A 24,152-nucleotide genomic window follows, 5' to 3' on the forward strand; every position below is an offset into this window, starting at 1 on the left:
ATGCCGCTGTCAGTAGTGACAGCGGCATAGAGGGGGATCGCGCAGGGACGGGGGCTCCCTGCGCTCTCCCACCGGAGCAACGCGATGCGATCGCGTTGCTCCGGTGATCCGGAAGGAGTCCCCGGATCCAAGATGGCCGCAGGACTCCTTCCGGGTCATGAAGTGACGTGGCTAGCCGGCGCCTGCTGAGAGCAGGTGCCGGAAAGCCTCCTGCACTGCTTGTGAGATCACTGATCTGACAGAGTGCTATGCACAGTGTCAAATCAGCGATCTGATCTAATATAGTGATGTCCCACCCTGGGACAATGGTAGAAAGTTAAAAAAAAAAATAAAATGTATAAAAACAAAAATAAATAAAAAATCCCCAAATAAAGGAAAAAAAAAATTCCCAATAAATCCATTTATTTATGTAAATTAAAAAAACAAACAAAAAACAATAAGAGGTTCCATCAACGTGTGCACTGTTATGACCCCAGTGGACAGGGTCTCAGAGGAACGTGTAAGTCTGCGAGATTCAAAAATCCAGCTCATAGGGCTGTGGTAACTGGGTTGACCAAATAGCTACTCCTAACGCCAACACTAGAAGTAGCCGGGGATCATGCCTACGGTGATCGCTAGATGACTCGCGCCAGCCGGAGAATCTAACTACCCCTAGGAGAAGAAAACAAAGACCTCTCTTGCCTCCAGAGAAAGGGACCCCAAAGCAAGATACAAGCCCCCCACAAATAATAACGGTGAGGTAAGAGGAAATGACAAACACAGAAATGAACCAGGTTCAGCAAAGAGAGGCCAGCTTACTAATAGCAGAATATAGCAAGATAACTTATCTGGTCAACAAAAACCCTATAAAAATCCACGCTGGAGATTCAAGAACCCCCGAACCGTCTAACGGTCCGGGGGGAGAACACCAGCCCCCTAGAGCTTCCAGCAAAGGTCAGGATACAGATTGGAACAAGCTGGACAAAAATACCAAACAAAACAAAAGCAAAAAGCAAGGAAGCAGACTTAGCTAGAAATACAGGAACCAGGATCATAGGACAAGAGCACAACAGATTAGCTCTGATTTCAACGATGCCAGGCATTGAACTGAAGGTCCAGGGAGCTTATATAGCAACGCCCCTGAACTAACGGCCCAGGTGAGGATATAGGAAAAGACAGAAGCTCCAGAGTCAAATCACTAATGACCACTAGAGGGAGCAAAAAGCAAAATCACAACAGTGCACATACCCTTAGTTTCTGGCTCTCAGAGCAAATCTCTTGTTGTAATTACCTTGTCACTACAGGAGGTCCCTAGTTCAATGGAGGTTGAAGTGTCAGCTCTCTCTCTCACTTCCCCAGTTATTAATCCGATATGTTCAATGTGAAGGTGATATGTCCCTTCTGTGGAGATGTATTTAGGGATTTTCAATTTTCCTTTATGGCAATAACCACCATCTTGTAAGTAAACAAAAACCATTATACCAAGATTAATTTACCAATTATAACACATTCAAATGAAAAAAATCGCTACGTAACATTGTGACCGTATATTACCAGTGCTCGCTGGCTCAGTGGTTAGTATTGTTGCTTTGTAGCACTGAGTAGCTGGTTTCAAATCATATCCTGGATGACATCTGTAACGAGTTTGTATGTTCTTCCCGTGTTTTGTGTAGGTGTCCTCCGAGTTGTCCTGTTTCTTTCCACACTTCAGAAACAGAATCATAGTGAATTTTGATGCTAACACTCGGGGTACAGGATAATGACACTGACACTCGGGGTACAGGATAATGACACTGACACTGGGGGTACAGGATAATGACGCTGACACTGGGGGTACAGGATAATGATGCTGACACTCGGGGTACAGGATAATGACGCTCACACTCAGGGTACAGGATAATGACACTGACACTGGGGGTACAGGATAATGGCGCTGACACTCGGGGTACAGGATAATGACGCTGACACTCGGGGTACAGGATAATGACGCTGACACTGGGGGTACAGGATAATGACACTGACACTGGGGGTACAGGATAATGACACTGACACTCGGGGTACAGGATACTGACACTGGGGGTACAGGATAATGACGCTGACACTGGGGGTACAGGATAATGACGCTGACACTGGAGGTACAGGATAATGACACTGACACTGGGGGTACAGGATAATGACACTGACACTGGGGGTACAGGATAATGACACTGACACTCGGGGTACAGGATAATGACGCTGACACTGGGGTACAGGATAATGACAAACATTTGGGGTGCAGTATAATAACACACTTGAGGAATAGGTTTATAACTGACTTGGGGTCCAAAGTAATAATACAGACATTTGGGGTACAGGATGATGGTGACGCTGACACTCGGGGTACAGATAAATGGATGTGCACGTTGCACGGTGGGATCCTGTGAGGTGGGTGTGTGTTGTACATAGTGTTGTGTTTTGTGAGGTATATCAGTATATATTGTCTCCATTGCTGGGTATATTATATCACTTCCACATGGCGCTTCCTCCGGGTCGGTAGCTGCTCTGCTTATGTGTCAGTGACATACGGTAATTCCTGCCTGCAGCCCATAGCCCGGGCACACCCTGCAGCTGAGCATGAGGAGGGGCCGCTCAGCATTACTTTACCTCACACTGGTTGCTGGTGGATGTCTGCCCGGTATCTGTCCGGCCATTACACGGTGCAGGGATGAGCGGGGTCGCTGCCCAAGTGGCCCGTGACAGGGCTCTGGCTAATGGCTATGGCACCAATGAGAAGGCCATGAAATATCTGAACCAGGACTACGAGGCGCTCAGGGACGAATGTCTCCAGTCCGGGACCCTCTTCAAAGACACCTACTTCCCCGCCATCCATTCTTCCTTAGGGTTCAATGAACTGGGACAGAACTCGTCAAAGGTCCAGGGCGTGGTGTGGAAGAGACCCTCGGTAAGTCCTAGATTTCTATGAGTGAATGCTGCTGTGGAACTACAAGTCTCATAATGGTAGTAACCTGTCAGGACTCGTAGTATCACAGTACTAGCAGTACATAATGGTGCTGTGTGACATGATGCCTTGTGTTTTTCATGACTACTTATTGCTATATTAATAAGCAGATTCAGTTTGCAGAACTCTGGTTGCATCTGTGTCCTTGCAGTCCTCCTCTGCCTCATTACAAGCAGCTACATTTTGGTAATGTCTATACTGTAATGGTGTGACCAGTGAATTGCTACTTAATATTTAGGCTTTACTGCAAAACTCTCATGTAACACATGTCCGCAGTCTGCTGAGTGGCGCTACACGTGTGACTACTACACACAAGTGCGGAGACACTCTACCTCTAAGGCTATGTTCACACGCTGCGGATTTTGCTGCAGATCCGCAGCGTTTCAGCAGCTGGGGGTCCGCAGCAGTTTCCCATGCGTTTACAGTACAATGTAAACCTATGGGAAACGCAATCCGCTGTGCACATGCTGCGGAAAAAAACACGCGGAAACGCAGCGGTTTACATTCCGCAGCATGTCAATTCTTTGTGCGGTTTCCGCAGCAGTTTACACCGGCTCCACAATAGGAATCCACAGGTGTAAAACCGCAGGGGAATCCGCAATAAATCTGCAGTCATTCCGCTGGAAATCTGCAGGTAAAACAGTGCCTTTTACCTGCAGTTTTCACAAATCTGTTGCGGAAAAATCCACAGACATCAAAAAGACGTGTGCACATACCCTAAGGCCGTGTTCCCATTTGTGAAAACAATGTTCTTTTTCAGCTGCGCTTTTGCTGTGTGATTACAGCCTGAAAATTAATTTGCTTTTTTTTTTTCCGCCTCTCCATAGAAGAAAGAAATGCACAATTTAAGTGAACCTAAACGCTTAGTAGGCACAAATTTTAATTAAATCCCATTCACTGTGCTTGAACTACCTAACGCAGCAGTTTCACCCCCCCATATAACTTGTTTGCCTAACCTAACAGACCGGCTGGTGGTGCAGAGGTCACTGATACCTGCGTGGTCCTGTAATAAGAGCTACCGAGGTAGCAAATCCTCCATCACCTGCAAGTGATATTATTGAGAAGTGGAAGGAACCGCAGCAACTCAGCTACAAAGTGGAGACCCCGTAATGTTGCAGAAAAGTCACTGCCGCTCTGCAGAGTCCGGACCTCCTCTGGTATAACATCGGCCCAGCAATGATAAGGCGTTATGCAAACGGCGGTATTATGACTCCACACAATGCCGTGAACGGGACCATTATAGGCCGCCCATAAACTCCTACAGCCTCTGTACAAATATCATACAATATTATATATTTTTTTTATATAGCTTGTCATTGGATGTCATAAAACAAAGGTATGAGGGAGCGTTGTTTCTGTAGGAGAAACCCCCCAAAAGCTATGTAGCACCATAACATGACACGTAGATTATTACTCCATAAAGTACAGGACCAACTCAGATTTAAATACAAAACAAAGGGCTAATTCACATGACCGTATAGAATATATAGTCCATTGTTAACCGCAGGTCTCGTGACCTGAACTAACAGCATCATAGGCGTATGTGAGGATGTTAGTTCAGGTCATAAGCCCTGCAGTCTGGCGTGTATATATATATATATATATATATATATAATTTTATAACAGTTCATTACATGGAAACACAAGAAGCAATGGGATGAAACTGAAAGGGAGAAGATAAAGATTAGATATTATAAAAAAAAAAAAAAAAAAAAAAAAAAAATTTTGACAGTGCGGGTGAACAATGGGTAGAACAGGCTGCCACTGGAGGTGGTGAGTTCTCCATCAATGGAGGTCTTCAAACAGAGGCTGGAGATGGTTTAGTGACTCCTGCATTGAGCAGGGGGATGGACACGATGACCCTGGAGGTCCCTTCCAACTCTACCATTCTATGATATAGCCAACGTTTGCTGTAAATGGATCACTGATCTGAGCACTGGACGCCGATGTTTTATTACGTACACTTATACTGTTACTTTCAGTGTGGTGTGAAGTTGTATATCATATGACGTGGTAGAAACACCTTTCAGCAAATACAAAGCAATGAGCCAGAATATTATGTCCTGTACAGCAGAGCAGTGTGTACGAGAAAACATGGAGTCCTTATGCGTCCGTACTGTGGAGCCATTTTGTGTGCTACAGACAGTAATGGCTGGAGTCAGCATCCAGCAAAGTGTCAGGGCCCACCACATCCAGGAGGCCCACCCGGACCTGCCTGCTCTGTTCCTAGTAAGACTCATGCATCGGTGTAACTCCATAGATGCCACTGTCTAGTTTGAAAACTGCATAAGTGGTTGGAAATGGGATTTGGTTAGTTCAACTCACAAAAAACTGCATAAGGGTATGTTTCCACGTTCAGGAAACGCTGCGTTTTTGACGCTGCGTTTTTCCACAGCGTCAAAAACGCAGCGTCCAGATGTTACAGCATAGTGGAGGGGATTTCATGAAATCCCGACTCCACTATGCGTTAAAAAACGCATGCGTTTTTGCCGCGAAAACGCATGCGCGGTGCGTTTTTTCAAAACGCAGCATGTTGCTACAATGAGCAAAACACAACTACTTCAGAAAAATGATGACATATGGTCCAATAAGGTAGATGAAAAAAGTACAAACTTTATTAAATTGATAATAAAACACAAGTGAATGGAAGGACAATTAGTGACACTACTCAGGTGGCACTGGATAAATAGCAGGGGGCGCGTGCCCAGGAAAAACTGTTCACTGAAATAATGGTGACATATTAATATACTGGCAATAAGAAAAAATCAGCAAAAGGAAAAAAACAAACAATAAACTACAAAATATACATAACAAAAAATATAACCTATAAATAGGAAGCCATGCGGGCAACTACAGTGCGGACTGCCCATAAATAACACCTATGCACCAATAGACAGAGTAGGGGATATCATAGCAGGCTACAATAAAGGCACCTATCCACTGCTGAGCACTAAAGGCATATCCACAAAGTCTGCGCATAGATCAAAATGTTACGGCCGCAAAGTACCCACCGCACACTGAACAGGGACTCCTGGGGACGCGCCTGAGCAAAACACGCAGGAACACCGCAGGTGACCTGCCAGTGACCTCAGGTGCAGTTTTGGTCAGGATTTTACTTGCATAAAATCCTGGCCAAAGCCTGAAGCAAGCCTGAACGTGGACACATACCCTTAAAAAGATCAGAGATTTGCACAGACCCCAAAATGTTACCAAAAAATTTGAAGCGGGGACTGCAAGAATCTGGAGCCAGTCTTAGCCGCGGTATAGTGTCTTTTTTTTTTTTACTCCATATTAAGGACATATATTCTATAGAATAACTCTGAATCACACAGATAAAAATCTGACATTGGAGGTATAACTATGCATAAGTGTACAGATCCCTACGATGCAGTTGGTTCCGGCCACTAGATGTGCATCCGTCGCACTTGTATCTAAGGCTTCTTTCACACTAGCGTCGGGCTCGGCCCGTCGCAGTGCGTCGGGCCGAGGTCCCCGACGCTAGCGTTGTCCCCGCCGCACAACGGGGGCAGCGGATGCATTTTTCCAGCGCATCCGCTGCCCCATGGGGAGGTGGGGGCGGAGTTCTGGCGGAGTTCCGGCCGCGCATGCGCCTTAGGCTACTTTCACACTAGCGTTAACTGCATTCCGTCACAATGCGTCGTTTTGCCGAAAAAACGCATCCTGCAAAAGTGTTTGCAGGATGCGTTTTTTCGCCATTGATTAACATGAAGCGACGCATTGTGACGGATTGACACACGTCGCACCCGTCGTGCGACGAATGCGTCGTGCAGTGGCGGACCGTCGGGAGCAAAAAACGCTACATGTAACGTTTTTTGCTCACGACGGTCCGCTTTTTCCGACCGCGCATGCGCGGCTGGAACTCCGCCAAAACTCCGCCCCCACCTCCCCGCACTTCCCCGCACCTCACAATGGGGCAGCGGATGCGCTGGAAAAATGCATCCGCTGCCCCCGTTGTGCGGCGGAGACAACGCTAGCGTCGGGGACCTCGGCCCGACGCACGGCGACGGGCCGAGCCCGACGCTAGTGTGAAAGTAGCCTAAGTGGCCTATCAAAAAAGGCCGGATACAATACATGGCATATTCCTCCGCTGGGTAATCTTGTTGTGGTTTCAGCCATATTTCCGTCAGGTGCGGAGGGCTTTTTGACGACCTCACCCCCATTTATTGTAATGTAAATTGCATTGTTTTTGCATAAAGAAATCTGGATGTCCTTGTACTGGGCCTTATTAGATCTATATGGCACACATCTGTAATTTAGGGCCAAACTTTACCTCTCATTTCATAGAAAAGCGCACAGAGATTTATTTTCCTTCACAAATTTCCTAAAAATCCTCCATAATTGTCATCTGTTCCTTGACTTGATATCTCTAGGGTAAAATACGATGTATCATGGAGTAAACATACAGCACAAGTCTGGAAAACTGACATGCAGGTCGGCAAACCAGGGCAAGTGTCGAGGCCCGTGGCATGCAGGAGCCCACTTTGCAGAAACTTGGCATTGACCACCATTTATATGAGCACTGCACATGTGTGGAGCGGGCTCGAGAGATGTTTTATATAGCCACAATATGACTGAGGATTGCCCATGGCATTGTCATGGCCGCCTCGGGCCTATTGAAGGCCCCACCTTGTCTGCCATATTTGTAGACCTGCGTCCGGGCTTCATGGAGATCTGTAATTTTGACATACTGTACACTACTACAGTATTATAGTGAGTTGTACAAGTAAGTGCAGTTTGAAGACTCAAAGAGATATCAATAACCTTAAAAGAAAAATACTTTTAGTAAAATATAAAAGTTCATCTCACACCTAATTTCCCAAAACATAAAAATGTGCATATTACATAACTGTTCAATATAAGAATATTTTTTTTACCACACAGTGAACACTGAAATGAAAGGGGAAAAAAATTAAATGGCAGAATTGCTGTTTTCTGGTCATTTTGCCTCCCCCAAAAAAAGGGGTCATAAAGTCGTATGGATCCCAAAATGGTACTGATCAAAACTAAAGCAGTGATACAACTCTATCAAAGGATAAAAAAAAGTAATAGCTCTTGGAACGAGAAGATGAAAAATGGAGAGTGAAGAGGAACCGACTGGAGGCGACCACTCAGCCCTGTGTATTATGAGGTAAAATACTCATCATCTGGCTAATTATGAGGTAAAATCTCATCAAGTAATGATTCCCTAGAAAGTGGTTATAAAGGGTAGGGCAGATGTCATTTCTGGACTGTATAAGGAGCTCCCCCAAGACGTCATCTAAGCCTTGTTACTGTAGTGTCAAGATGGATTCCATATTTCATTAGCCTATCTATGACACGAGCGCTGCTCCTGGGTGCGCCGGTCGGCTTTTGCAATGTGCGATAGCCACCTGTTGGCGCATACAATGAATCCGGGGGCGTCATACTGGCTTTGATCTCATCGGTCGGACCAGTTATGACTGGAGAGCGGCGACTCCATGAACAAACACCGTCCTCTTGTTTACAGAGCGGCCAGAAGACGGGTGTTATTACATTACACAGATCTCCCTGCGGCTAGGCCTGGACTATTATGTCTAATTGTTTTAGGCCGGGGCTTTTTTGTAGTAGAGGTTTTCCCATTTTAACTATTAAGCGACCGTTGTCCCCAGGTCCGGCCTTAGTTGCATCAAACTCCATATGTGACTGCTGCTAAAAACCAGATTCTCTCATGTAATTATTGCATTTACTGTACGTCTGCCTCTGTAATAAGTAATTAGCAGTGTGATAAATAATACACTGTGTACTAGTGACACGTCATTATGTTCAGGTTGTCGCCTAGCAACAGCAGGCAATGGACGACTTCTCCAGTGCAGGTAGTGTCTCCATTCGAGGTGACACACCCTTTTAATTAATGGGGCCCTTCTGTGGCCAGAACCATCCTGTAAGGTTACGTAACCACGGGACGTATTTACTGCGGACCGCCCATAGTGAAGCATGTGTGGGGGAGCCACTTGCTTCAACATTAGACCTGCTGATTGCGGGGTGAAGGCCTTTGTGGGTGGTAGAGGAGGACTCTCTGCTCGGTGTCTCTGAAACTAGCTGTTCAGGAGAGAGGCAGGAGGCAATATGTTCTCCAGATTTGTCATAGGGTCCCCATTGGAGTAGGGCCTCCACTGAACCCCAGACCATCTCAAACCTAAGACCATCTCAAAGCGAAGACCACCTCAAGGTGGCATTTGACCTGACGAGGGGGTCAAGCACACAACTTGGTAAATTCACTTGCAACGTACAACCATACAAATTAATCAGGACTGGATGTCGGGCACATTCATATCACCAAATCTAAATTTTAATAAAGTTTTAGGCTCATTTAAATAAAACTGTAAAGGTCCTTTATCTCCAATCTCTGATAATTGCTGATCCGGATTCCAGGTAAAAGCTTAGAAGTGCAGCGTCAGCAGTCCTCCATTAACAGTGATCGATTAATGGACGGACTGTGCAGAGCATGACGTGTACAGCGCAGCGCCGCTCCCGGGATTGATATATTTAGGTTAATAATGCTCTGAGTGAACAGACACTTTCCTGTATCAATCCTCCTGGGGTTCATGGTAATTTAATGTTTTACATAACTATCAATATCCTGTGAGTTTGCAACTTTTTGAAAGCACTTGCAGCACTTTTTGTAATTTTTTTTTTTTTTATGGCTGCGTGGAGAAGGGGACCAAGCAACCTCTGAGATGAGCAGAAGCAAAGCAGCACTTAATACATGCAGAATGCGAGACTAGGCCCAACTTATCCTTACTCTGTACTCCTTTATGAAATTGGAGGTAAAGAAAGAGACCATATACCGATATGGATGACAGTTATGGCTCTGAAAAAAGCCACATTGCCCATATAAATAATACCGCACGGTGATTATTTAAATGATGCCAAACAGTGCCCATATGGATAATGCCACACAGCGCTCATACGCATAATTCCGATAAAACATTTATATTCCCATCTTTGTTAGTGATGGCATATAGCTAGGTAGTTCAGTGATAACCTGTTGATCAAAGCAGGTCTGAGTGCCAGGACTTGGCACAATGGGATGGTGGTGGTGGTGGTGGTGGGGCAAACATCCTAAAAGTGCCCTGGGTGGGATAATAATTCTGCTTCAGCTTCATTCTCAGGATCGGTGGGGTTCCCAGAGGTCAGACTTAGAGCAAATAAATAGCAAAAGTTCGGAATATTCCTTCAGTAATGCCACACAGTGGTCATATGAATGGGCCAAATAATGACACCATCAATAGTGCTAAACTGTGTCTACGTTAATTGGGCTACAGCAATCAAATATATACTGCTAAACAGTGCTTACATTAATACCCTGCAGCGGGTTTCCGCATCAACCTGCAGCGGGTTTCAGCAGCAAGCTGCAGGGGGTTTCAGCAGCAACCAGCAGCGGGTTTCAGCAGCAACCTGAAGCGGGTTTCAGCAGCAACTTAACCTGCAGCACTCCAGCTGTTGAGAACCTACCTGCTTGTGACTGTCAGGGCATGCTGGGTATTGTAATATTACAACAGCTGGAGTGCCGCATTTTTCTAACCCATGTCATACAGGACTGATGTGAATAATGCCCACAGGAACCAGATGTAAAGCTATGAGCTCGCTTCTTTCACATTTGTCCTACAACTTACTTCATCATCTTCCTATTGACCCTGGAGATTAAAAATAATGAAGGGACAGATGAAGATTCTTGTAATTCATCAGTTTGAGTCCCATGGAAATAAATAGGATTTGTCATTCTAAGACTATTTTTTTTTTCTGTTTCAGGATCTGTGTTCCAACCCACAATTCATCAGCGGAGGAGCCACACGTACCGATATTCGCCAAGGAGCTCTGGGTAAGACCGATTATAAAAAGTTTCATTACTTCTAGTTAGACTTGAGAAGATGCATCATAAAGAGGCTCTACATGTAAACTGGGCTGCTTCTTTCCAAAAACAGCGCCACGCCTGTCTACAGGTTGTATGCGGTACTGCAGTAATCTGCATTCTCTTCAATAGAGCTGACCTGCAATACCAGACACTGCCAGGTGTGGTGCTGTTTCTGGATTAATCCCTGTACAACTCGTTTGTTTTTCACACGGTGGAGCAGGTATGGAAATTTTGTCCCAGTTGTGAAAATTACAGGTGCTCTAATTTACAGAGTATAAATCCAATGAAAGTCGCACGTCAGTGATTCCTGAACTCTTTCAATTTGTATTTAAACGCCGTGTAGACATTTGCAGCTACAAGTTATATTACTTTGATCTATCAAGAATAAAAGCCTTAGTTAAAAATTCTATACCATTTGATGTATACAGCCCTTATGCAGTTGTATGGGTTTCCATGGTTACAGAGTAGAGTAATGCGCGAATCCTGGATTAGACCACACAGTGTATGTTTGTAGTCTGTCACCATGACGACATGTTGTGTACGCTGGTGGATATCCTGGGCCCCGCTGTGTCTGCTGGTGGATATCCTGGGCCCCGTTGTGTCCGCTGGTGGATATCCTGGGCCCCGTTGTGTCCGCTGGTGGATATCCTGGGCCCCGTTGTGTCCACTGGTGGATATCCTGGGTCCCGTTGTGTCCGCTGGTGGATATCCTGGGCCCCGTTGTGTCCGCTGGTGGATATCCTGGGCCCCGTTGTGTCCGCTGGTGGATATCCTGGGCCCCGTTGTGTCCGCTGGTGGATATCCTGGGCCCCGTTGTGTCCGCTGGTGGATATCCTGGGCCCCGTTGTGTCCGCTGGTGGATATCCTGGGCCCCGTTGTGTCCGCTGGTGGATATCCTAGGCCCCGTTGTGTCCGCTGGTGGATATCCTGGGCCCCGTTGTGTATACTGGTGGATATCCTGGGCCCCGTTGTGTATACTGGTGGATATCCTGGGACCCGTTGTGTATACTGGTGGATATCCTGGGCCCCGTTGTGTCCGCTGGTGGATATCCTGGGCCCCGTTGTGTCCGCTGGTGGATATCCTGGGCCCCGTTGTGTCCGCTGGTGGATATCCTGGGCCCCGTTGTGTCCGCTGGTGGATATCCTGGGCCCCGTTGTGTCCGCTGGTGGATATCCTGGGCCCCGTTGTGTCCGCTGGTGGATATCCTGGGCCCCGTTGTGTCGGCTGGTGGATATCCTGGGCCCCGTTGTGTCGGCTGGTGGATATCCTGGGCCCCGTTGTGTCGGCTGGTGGATATCCTGGGCCCCGTTGTGTCGGCTGGTGGATATCCTGGGCCCCGTTGTGTCGGCTGGTGGATATCCTGGGCCCCGTTGTGTCCGCTGGTGGATATCCTGGGCCCCGTTGTGTCCGCTGGTGGATATCCTGGGCCCCGTTGTGTCCGCTGGTGGATATCCTGGGCCCCGTTGTGTATACTGGTGAATATCCTGGGCCCCGTTGTGTATACTGGTGGATATCCTAGGCCCCGTTGTGTCCGCTGGTGGATATCCGTTGTGTATACAGAATTTCTATATTGTACCTGCTCGCTGTGGATTTATGTGCAGAGGATTTTGTGGTTTCTCAGTATATTGTTTCTTTCTCAACTAATTTTTCCCTAATTAATTCTTCGTGTTACAAAATCTGTGTAACCTGTTTCTTAATGGCGCAGGCGTGACCTGTCCATACACACCCGGCATGGAAACTCCACAGGACTATGAATCAGCAGCTCTAAAATGTACAAGCATCATAGCTGCCTGCGGAGGACAGACACAGCCCCCCGGGGCAGAGGGCAGGAGTCCGGCTCAGATTTAAATAACATTTACATGTAACTTTGATAATTTGTGTGATCATTAGCTCCCGTCATACACATAACATTACTGTCAGCAGCACATTCCTGTCTACCTGATGAAATGTGCCGCCAAACAGTGATAATTACCGTATATCCCCGCATCAAAGATTCGATCACAACAAACAGGCCTTTAGCCGTCACACTGGACATTGTGTGGATTAGTGCAGCTGTGAAGTATATAGGATATAACTCTGAATTAGTATTGAATGTACACAGTGACTGCACCAGCAGAATAGTGAGTGCCGCTCTGGGGTATAATACAGGATGTAACTCAGGATCAGTAATGTAATGTATGTACACAGTGACTGCACCAGCAGAATAGTGAGTGCAGCTCTGGGGTATAATACAGGATGTAACTCAGGATCAGTAATGTATGTACACAGTGACTGCACCAGCAGAATAGTGAGTGCAGCTCTGGGGTATAATACAGGATGTAACTCAGGATCAGTAATGTAATGTATGTACACAGTGACTGCACTAAATAGCAAAGCTACTAGAGACTCAAGGGCTACAAAAATTCAATTTTCAACAGCAGAAAAAAAAGGCAGCAACACTTACCTGCCCAGATCTTGGAACAAATGCACTGCCTCAACAGCCACTCACCACATACCCACTCCAGGAGGGGGTGACTGCCCAGTATACAAGTGCACAATAAAGGTCCACATAGGGCGTTGTTCACACAATGGTACTGCATAGTGTCTGGTATACTGGGCAGTCACCCCCTCCAGGAGTGGGTATGTGGTGAGTGGCTGTTGATCTGGTATTTTGCACCTGTGTTGCTAACATCTTGCTTTATGGTCTGGCTGCACCCTGCAGTGCATTTGTTCCAAGATCTGGGCAGGTAAGTGTTGCTGCCTTTTTTTTCTGCTGTTGAAAACACAGTGACTGCACCAGCAGAATAGCGAGTGCAGCATTTCCCATTTTCATCTCGCAGACAGTTGTACGTTTGAGGCTTTGTACTCTCTAGCACAGTAGTTGTCAGGTTGGATCGGACTCCCATCATCTAACATTTATCTTAATAAGTCATAAAAGTAAAAAATTCAAATGAAAAAAGTTTTGTAAAACAGAATATAAATTTTAAGTTAATTTCTTGCTATGCTACTATTCTCTGCTTGTGCTCAGGAAATGGTAGTTTTTATTGCTCACATCCAGAAACGTGCCTCTTCTCCTGGTAGCATTTTTTTTAATAAAAGCAAATAAAAACCCTTCATAACACCTCCCAGGTCTCTTAGTGATACAATCTAACAGCGGCTCCATCTTTACTGACATTTGTATGAATATCCCATGTTGGCGACTGGTTGTCAGCAGATATTCTAGCAGGTTGTCATAGCAAACACATGAATAACAATGTGGTTTCCTCTCTGTACTTCTCATTTTTTTCACTATGATTCAGTCTCTGAGTCACTGGGAAGCTATGCAAAAATATCAAACACCATCTTTTGTAAAAGAAAAAAAAAAAAAAGTGTGTGTATAGTTATATAATCATATCTGCACCTTATTTCTATAGGAACCAAAGAGCGGAACAAATGAAAAGTTTCCAGACCCCTGATATTCAGGGTGCAGCCTGCTCCTAGGTGGTGACTTTTCTTTTGTGGGTCCCTTGCCCAGTAATAAATGGGGGTCCAGGATGCTGCTGGCTTTACAGGCTCTTATGTATCAGCTCGGCCTCATTCCTGGAGTGTGTGATTTTTCAATCCCCGTCTCTGCAGATTGCTCCATGGGCGTGTGTGTAACGTGGGCGAGGTCCTCGTCTTTCACACCCCGGAACACTACATGATAATGGAGTTTGTGGCTGGCTTTGTGGACCTTGTCTATGATGCCGGTGACTTTGGTTGGCCAGGATCAGATGTAACATTCACTGAGGGAGATCACCACTGAAAAATAAACTGATTTTTTTTTTTAACTGAACAATATAGTTGATTAGAGTATGTACAGTGGATAGCGGGTGCAAAACTTCATTGACTCTTCTCTAAACACAGAATATCTTCATACACATTCTTTCATTTCCTTCCTGATCTCACTCGGTTCTGTCAGTTCCTCTGACTCACTCCTAATCCTAATCTCTTTCCATAACGTTTCCTCGTCTCTACCCTGGATCACGCTAGCCGTCGCCTCAGTTTCCGTTCACTTCAGGGACACCCACTTTATGCATCTCTGGTCAGACCTTAGGTCTGCTTCTGCTACACGCTAGGCCTTATCTGTCCTCCTGGCCGGAAGCTGTCCCAGTCCCTTCACTTTGGCCTCTCCCACTCTGGGGTAATCCCAATCATTAATCCTAACTCTCTCTACTGTTGGGAGGAACACAACACCAACATAACATATTTAAGTACAACAACACATGTCTTCATGGAGGGAATGTGGGTAACACTCATCTCCTTACAGGCGCTCTCCCACCCTTCATCACTACCTCCAATTGCCCTGCGTATTCTGTTCTTCTGATTCTCGCTGTGACACAGTGCAGCTTGTGTGATCTGCCCTTCCTGAAGCCTTAGATGCTCACCCCCTCTGCGCACTCTGATCTGCTGATCTTAAGTATTACCTGGTAAAGTTGTAGCATGGGCCCCAGGAACTTTAGTGCCTAGGGCCCCACGTCTCTGTACAGCACTGTAGCTGTGAGCGGGGATTGCCTGCCTTTTACCCACATGGGAATTTCCTCCTTCTGCGGCTGAACATTTCTGGAGTTTTCCATCACGCCTGGAATGCAGTTTTGTGATTCATGTTCAGCCGAAGGCACAAACCTCCTTTTCATCAGATTAGTCACATTTTTCCTCCTGCAGAATCCTCATTATTCCTCCTGCGGGGCTTGTGGTCGCATATTCTCCTACAGATACAGAATTTTGTATCTTATGTTACAATTAAAAAAGTATTGGAGATTTTGTTATTTAGTGTGATACTTATATTATTATCACTAATATACGGTACTTTTTATAAATGGTTTTTATTGCATTTGTTCCTCTTTAGTCATAGAGGAGATCTCCACTTGAGACCCCCATCCATAGAGCCATCATGACAACACTGCCTTCGAAAGAGGGGCTGCACTGGCCACTGCAAGGACATTGTCTGACTAGCAACAGCTGCTTGCAAGGCTTTTCTTATATGGGGGCTCCATCCTCCATTCTACCTGATATTGCTGCTCAGCCCCACTTACAGACATTTCCCATTGACAGTAGAGGCGCTGATTCTGGAAAAAATTAGCGGTTCTAAGAATTTCCTGAACCCAAGCAAAGGGGGGGGGGGGGGGATTTAGAACCATATTACCACTTTACAGTATAGTTTTTATCGATGTAGATGCCACCATATCTTCAGTATATTCCACCCTCTTCCCCTGTCAGTGTTGTCTCATATTTAGAATTGAGTCCTCAGTGGTTGATACCTTTTAATGGCTAACTGAAAAGATGGTAACAAATTGCAAGCTTTCGAGACTACATACGTCTCTTCATCAGGCAAAGACTAAAACAAATTCTGAAGAATCACATATTTATGCACAACATAGTATAGAAAAAAAAAAAAAAAACATGGATAAGCCAGGTGACATGAAGCAGAATTACCATGGGTGATAAACAGTTACGTCCATAAATATTGGGCCAATTCTTAGATAAGAATGTTTTATTGTCCTGTGATTAGGGTCTGGTTCTGTTGTGATGACCCCACATGGTCTGATGGGCAAGTTCATTAGTTGATGTAAAAAGACATAAATCCGTGTGACACATTAATTCCTGCATTTAGAGTGTCAAAGGTCGTCATCAGTTTATATTCCCAGACTCTCCTGTCTTTCTGCGATTTGAAGTTACCCTTTAATACAAGTAATTTCATGTCCATAATGTTATGATTTGGGAGACAGAAATGTATTGCCACAGGTATATCCATTCTTTTTTCTCTTATTGTATGGCGATGAGAGTTCATCCTTGTTCTCAGTTTCTGCCCTGTCTCCCCCACATACAGACCCCCAGTTGGACATTTAGTACAAATAATTAAGTACACCACATAAGAAGTGACGCAGCTGAATGTACCTGGTATCTTGTAGTCCTGATGTGAATTGGGGATCTTTATCTTGTCCGTGGTCATTATAAATGGACAGGTTTTACATTTTTTCTGGTTGCAAGTGTTCTCTCATGTCAGCCTCCACAGCGAGCCGCCCTTTCTCCTGCAGTGTTGTCCCTGGGCACTCCTTCCTTGGCAGTGTTGTTGCAGGGCAGCCTCCAGAGTAGGATGCTCTTACCCTCGCGAAGTCGCAGAGCAACCTCAAGAGCCTTCTGGCCTTTTCCTGGCAGTATTGTCGCAGATCAGCCTTCAGAACAAGCCCCTCTATTCCTGGCATTGTTGTCAAAGGTCATTGTGGAGATACGATGGTCAGTTGGTCCTCTCTTCTGCTGGCCTGAGACCGCATGCACCCGGGCTCATACCCCTGAAAGCCCACTCTCCTCTCCTGTGCGCATAATACTACTCAAACACCAGGGTGAGGGTAAAACAGTGTGGCAATACTTTATTGAACTGACAACAAGACAATAACATATGGAGCAGTCTTAGCAAATACCCCAGATGGTGCAAATTACAGAGTCTCATCCTTCTGCTGATTAGCCGAGATTAAAGCAGCTGTGACTTGAGGGCTTCCAGGGCCGACTACCCCCACCAGTGGATCCCCGCTTTTGGCGGGCACCCACAAAGAGAAGGTAATGACAAGCTTAGGAATCTGACTGTCCATGGAGGCACCTGGCCAGTTGACCGGATGGTTCCAACCTGGCTTTTCCAAACGTATCCATGGTTGTCAGGTGACTGGAGGGTCCCAATCTGGCTTCCCTAAATGTATCCATGGGTTCTGTGATGGTCAATAAAACAAATCTGTATTTGCTCCAGCTAGGGCCGTGATCCTTAAGCTGTCATCCTGTAGAATGTAAAATCTTTGTCCCACTTGATGTGACTATTGTGTCCTGGTAGCTGTCCTCTAGAGTGTTCCTGGCTGTGGTTTTGTAAAGAGTCCCTTGATACAGATTCCCCCTTTTATAGTTCACAGCTCTTATTCAGGCATTTTTCCACAGGATTGAGGGAAGGTGGCAGGGGCTCATGTCTCATTGTTTTTGATTGTTTAATCAATTTGCATAGGTTGTCCTCTTTTTTGCAGGGCAACAAACTTCATGGCCTGGTACTATGTGTAATCAACATATTAGCAAATATCGATTGTTCAAAGATCCAGCGTCCCTTTCTTGCAAAGATCTCATATAATAACCTGTAGGAGCTGATATAAGAGGCAAGCAGCAGTCATTCAAAAATCCACAAACCTCAATTTCAGCAGTCAACGTTCAGACAATAGCCTACGTCTCTATGACAACAGTCTGTTTCTTGACCAAAACACATAAATTCAATAGTCTATGTTCAGACAATAGCCTATGTCTCCTGGCCTACTGAAAATGGACGTCTGGATAATTAAGATTAAATGCTGTATCGTCATAGTTGGATTTGGGAGTACGCCCCTTCACTTCTAGCAGGGTGGGCACACGTAAACCTCTAATGTCCTAAGAGCCACAGAGAAAGCCTCCGCTCCGTCTTTAGTTCTGTAGAAAAGCTGAATTCATCTACTTGCCAGATTATTACTTAAGTGTCAATGCAGATTCTATGCCAAAATCAGTATGAAACTCCATTAACATGCAACGGAAAAAGCATACATGAATGATCAGCAGCGCTGTAAAAAAGCATTTCCAGTAGAAATAAGTACAGTACAGCTTTATTCCTTCACTCCGATATCTTCTAGTGCTTCTCCCATCTCCATCACCTACAGAAACACTGGTGAGAAGCTGCAGCTGCATCCCCCTCCTCCCCTTCTTCTACTTACTGTTTTAAACTAAGTTGTTTAGAAGCGGAGCGGATTTCTGATTATAGTAAATGTATAGAAAGGGGATCTACAGAGTGCAGGAGGGAGCATTGGGTTGTGTCGTGAGTAACTCGGCTCTGCTACATTGGTATTTATAATAGTGTCTGCAGTGAATATCCGATGCTGGATCTGTATTACAGCCGTTCTCTGTGTGCCTGAAATAAGCTATTCATCGTCCTCCAGGTGACTGCTGGCTGCTGGCCGCCATCGCTTCTCTCACGCTCAATGAGCAGATCCTGTATCGTGTCGTCCCTAAAGACCAAAGCTTTCAGGAGAATTATGCTGGAATATTCCACTTCCAGGTAAAATATATTAGCAGGAATGAGAACCAACTGTCTAAGAAAATGTATTGAGTATGTGAAATAAAAGTTGATTAAAAAAATGTATGCGTGTATATATATATATATATATAGAGAGAGAGAGATATAGATATAGATATATTAAATGAATTATTATTATTTTTTTAAAATCTGAGCACTGCTTACACAGATTTTCAAGAGGGGTCTACATAGAAATAAAGGAGCTCTATAGCAAAAATTATTTACTTATGAACTTAACCACTAAGGCCTCTTTCACATTTCCGTTTTTTGCCATCCGTCATTTTGGTAAAAAAACGGATCCTGCAAATGTGCCCGCAGGATGCGTTTTTTTGGCATAGACTTTTATTGACGACGGATTGCGACGGATGGCCACACGTCGCATCCGTCGTGCAACGGATGCGTCGTGTTTTTGCGAACCGTCGTGACGAAAAAACGTTCAAGGGAAAGTTTTTTTTGTCCGTCGGATCCGCCATTTCCGACTGCACATGCGTGGCCGGAACTCCGCCCCCTCCTCCCAGAACTTCAGAATGGGCAGCGGATGCATCGGAAAACTGCATCCGCTGCCCACGTTGTGCACAATTTTGCACAACGTCCGTCGGTACGTCGGGCCGATGGTTTGCGACGGCCCCGTACCGACGGAAATGTGAAAGAGGCCTAAGGTGCTATGGTTGCTGTTCACTGTGGCATCAAAGAGGTTAAGTTTCTGCAAGCAAAGCCATCTTCAATTACAGCAGTTACTGGCGGATGTCTGCTGTGTTAAACAGCTTACGCCCACTGGGTATAGCGTGGAGTCCACCCATGCGCCCCCTACATATAACTCCTGGCAGATGTCGGGAGAAGGGAGCACAGTCATTCGGCTCCGGACCCCTCTCAACTAGTGGTTGCGTGGTCTGGTCTGTCTCCAGTGGAATTACCCCATTGGTTTTCAGGGAATGTTTCTGTTCACTGACTTCTGGCGGAGATCTTGAAAATTGTGAGGAATGCTACAATAGATAGATTTCATCCACACAAAACCCAATATACGCCCACGGGCCCCGAGTGATCTCGGGAATTTGTGTGAATGGATTGGGGTTGTGTCTATGGTAGTGGTGGTGGCACATGGTCACTACTACTCCATTCATCCCTTTCCTCGGATCCTTGGGGGTCTCAGTGGTCAGACTTGTGTATAAATGATGTCTATGGGGTAACATCTTTAATGTTGTGTTTTTTTTTTGTTTTTTTTTAATGACTTGTTCCCTTCCCGCTCCAGTTCTGGCAGTTCGGAGAATGGGTGGACGTGGTGATAGATGATCGGCTGCCTACAAAAAACAATGAGCTTGTCTTTGTTCATTCTGCCGAAGGGACTGAATTTTGGAGTGCCCTGATGGAGAAGGCCTACGCCAAGTAAGACCATGCACATTATCCATCCAAGGGACACACATCCAACATTTTTGAGACCCCATAGATATACACTGCCATCCAACCTCTCAGAACAGGTTTCAAGGGTCTAATGTTCTCCCAGTGTGTTGGGGTCACATTTCATAATCAATTGGGGAATTTGCCAACGCTTCCGAAAAGTTCCCCTTTTCCAGGGACTTCCCAGATGCTTTATGAAGGTTGGCTAGTATCCCTAATGGGGTAATAAGGTATATGGACTGGGGTTATTTTTATAGGATAGACCATTAAGTGTGCGTAGGAGTTGTATACTCCAAACATTAAACTCCTTTTGAAGTAGTGTCATGGAGGGACGTGAGTAGCTGAGTTCAGTTGTGACTTGTGTGACTTTACATTAAGGCTGAATGGATCTTACGAAGCGTTATCTGGTGGTGCCACAACCGAGGGCTTTGAAGATTTCACCGGAGGTCTGGCAGAGTGGTATGAACTGAAGAAAGCTCCCAACAATCTATTCAAGATCATACAAAAGGCCCTGAGGACCGGGTCTCTTCTGGGCTGCTCCATAGATGTGAGTCTGGTCCTATCCTGTCATCTTTGGTTTTGGGGTAACGGTGCTCATAGTTCCATGTTTTGCCATGATCTAGGTTTAATATATGCAATGGAGATGCGTCATGTTTACACTGAGAGATGTGCTGCCGACCAAAGTAAGTTTTGGGCCAAATAACCACCCGATCATCCAAAGAACTGGCAATTGGCTTGGCGTGTTTACATACACATAAGCCTAAAGTTTACTGAACTCGCCTATCACAGAGGGCTTGACCAACAGGTTAATGTGTGCGGGGGGCCAACTGAATGTCCCCCATCATAATGCTGAAGAATAGAGGGATTGGCACGTTGGACTTTCAACAGCCGATCCTTTTGTTCCCCGTGACATAATCCACCACCAGAGCAGTTGTCAGCCACTCTCTCATAGAACACATAAACGCACTGAGCCGAGCGCTCCTGTGTATGGGGGATGTAAGAGACATAATGTGTGCAAAGCACTCGAGTTCTCAAGTTGCTTCTGTCCTTTACCATGCTGCTGTGAGGGTGATCTCTTAAAGTGAGATCAATATGATTGCTTGTACCTGACCAAATATAAGCTGAGTGCTAGCTTAGAGGCTAAGAATGCATCAGATTCACAAAGACGATACACACAGCCTCTCTCAGTCAAAGATGATGCCCAACTGAACTCTATTCTCAGAACAAAAGAATATATTAAGAACAGGAAATAGGGGAGGTCGCACAACTTCTGAATAGTTAGTGTCACTCTGATTGGTTCATTCCAACTTCATTTCCAAATTTGGGGTATTCCAGTGCCTTCACTCCTGCATTCCAAAGATTCCTTCCAGGTCAGTTTCAAGGATCTCCAAGACAGCTTCAAAGACACAATCGCCATCTTGCTACACCATATCTGAACTGACTTATATAAGGTTTACTAATTGATTTCATTAGACGTTTTCTCCTTCACAGTCCCCCCTAAATCAATTATTAACCTGATGTCACAATATAATATGACCCAATAGGTGGTCAGTCAATGAATGCACAACACACAGAAAAAGGGATGGAAAATGGGGAAAGGAAGGCCTTACCGATAGGGAAATGGGGAATGGTCACCACCTGAATTTAACCTGAACCTGTCCCTGCACTGCCCTAACGCCCTAAGTGGGTCCTTCTCCCCCCCACCGCCACCAGGAACCTCGTCCCTCACTGATACCTAACTCTGCCCTGACTAGTGCAATGGCCGGCAAGGGATGCTAGCCTCACCACTGCAGATAATACACACAGGGGACAGTGACAAACACAAAAAGACAAGGAGAAAACACAGTACATGGATCATGACATCGGAGCTGTCCATTAAACAACAATGTTAAGCTTTTACCACCCTTGATACAGTCTTTATTCATGTGGAAATCAGATATATATATTTATCCCTGTTTAATAAATCAAATTGGTCTTCAGGGGTTTTATAGTAGAATCATGGCCATCACCATCTTCTTGGAAAACCAGTGTAGGGGTTGGCTGTCCACGCTCTTGGTAACCATCTGTTTAACACAAGGAAATATACAAGAAACTACAGACATGAAAATAAGGATTACCATAATAATTGTACCAATCTGTGTCAACGATTTCTGCCATCCTGCCATCCACCCAAACCAAGTATCCTAAAGATCACCAATTCCTGAATTTTTCTTAAGTTCCTCAGATAGGGATTCAAGCTTTTTTTTAACTAAGGTGACCTTTCCATTCAGACCTGTGTTATCGGGGATAAAGTTACAGCAAGTTTCTCCAATCATTTTACATACCCCTCCTTTCTCTGCTAGTAACATATCCAAAGCCATCCGGTTTTGGAAAGCCATAGTGGATGTAGCTTCCAACTGTTCAGCTATCCCCTTTAATGCATCCTTAGTATAATTTATGAATCTTTGTTGGTTATAATATATGTAGTTAATCCTATCTACGTTTTTATTGACAGTTACAATAGGGATTATAGACTCAAATCCTGCTTTAACTTGGTCCCTTGCTTAAAACTCATCAGGGACCCCCCTTGGTACCCCTATAGCATCAGTATACATGTATATACATGTACATATATATGAGGGTCAAAGCTTTCTTTGGGGGCAATTCCCCTTTAATATGTTGGGGCTGTTTCTGATTAGTCAAAAGCGAACCTTCAGGGATAAGATGAAAAGGCATGATGGCTTTGGCCAAAGTACACTGTCCCATCCAATTACCCTCTAACTTAGACCTTATCTTCATATCCTCACATATCCAGAATATGTCCGCTAGTGAGAAGACTTGCTGTGTTAACTTCTCGGGGGTTGCTGAGGAATTATTATGGCAAAAACCCTTACTAGAATTCCCCAAGAAACGCCCCTTTCCTTGTATTTGCATACAGGTGTAATTCCCAGGATAGATAGTAATACTTCGACCAAGAGACGGAGTTTTATTCAACACAGGATATTTATCCCTCCATCTCCCACATTGTGTATAATTAGTGGAGGTGTTGGTAAAGAGGGCAAGGACACACTCCTGCTCCAATTCAGGGATTAATAGGGGAACAGATCCCAAATGTGGCCTGGCTGCTGCACACACATAACAATTGGTTCTATTTTGTTGTTGTGCAGTGTACCTCATCCACTCAACCCAGGCGTTAACATCTGTATACCCAGTCTCTATAGCAAGTGTATCCTCATAAGTGGGGTTCTGGATTGAAGTCATGCCCCTAAAAACACAAACATGTTGAAGTGGATTCCATGGTATTCCAGCACCCAAAGTATACTCTCCTACATCATTGGGTGATGGATCCTCAATACTTAGCATCAAAGGATGACATTTTGTCCTACATTGGTCACTAGAGTCAGATTTGAGTAGCGTCATCCACGTAAGTAAGAACTTCCCTTTACTATTTTGTTTGAAGGCAGGGGTCGGTTTATATCCCCACTCTTTATCACTTGTATCCCACCCTACAGATGTCCAAGAACCACAGTTTTTATTTTCTCCTTTCCCAATTACCACAAATAAAGAATACAAATTGTTCTGTCTTTCCCGATAGTCGTGACACTCCTGGCTCCCCACTCCCACTTCCCTGTATTATGTCACAGGCATCAAACCCATATGTAGCCACCACTGTACTCGAGGAATTGTACCAGAAAGTAATAATTCCCTTTTCTTTAGTTACAGCTACCTGTTACCCATTTCCTATACATAACAACATTAGGTAGATGATGGCAAGGATATATATTACTCGGGTGGTCCGTCCACCTTTTTTTTTTTTTTTTTTTAATGTTAGGCA

At 45.1% G+C, this 24,152-nt stretch overlaps 1 protein-coding gene across 2 annotated transcripts in view; it reads left to right on the forward strand.

Moving 5' to 3' along the window:
• The first annotated feature begins 2,571 nt into the window (after positions 1–2,571).
• The window catches only part of LOC143804254 (calpain-2 catalytic subunit-like), a 50,788-nt gene continuing 29,207 nt past the window's right edge, over positions 2,572–24,152 (forward strand). For both annotated transcript variants that reach the window (XR_013221002.1, XM_077282174.1), the window contains exons 1-5: positions 2,572–2,920; positions 10,769–10,838; positions 18,807–18,925; positions 20,193–20,326; positions 20,717–20,885. Coding sequence is in view for 1 of the 2 variants with exons in the window: in XM_077282174.1 (XP_077138289.1) it covers positions 2,684–2,920; positions 10,769–10,838; positions 18,807–18,925; positions 20,193–20,326; positions 20,717–20,885 (729 nt within the window). In the remaining variant the exon portion in view is untranslated. The remainder of the gene's footprint in view (positions 2,921–10,768; positions 10,839–18,806; positions 18,926–20,192; positions 20,327–20,716; positions 20,886–24,152) is intronic.

This window comes from Ranitomeya variabilis, chromosome 2 (assembly GCF_051348905.1).
Source record: "Ranitomeya variabilis isolate aRanVar5 chromosome 2, aRanVar5.hap1, whole genome shotgun sequence".
Classification (NCBI taxonomy): domain Eukaryota; kingdom Metazoa; phylum Chordata; class Amphibia; order Anura; family Dendrobatidae; genus Ranitomeya; species Ranitomeya variabilis.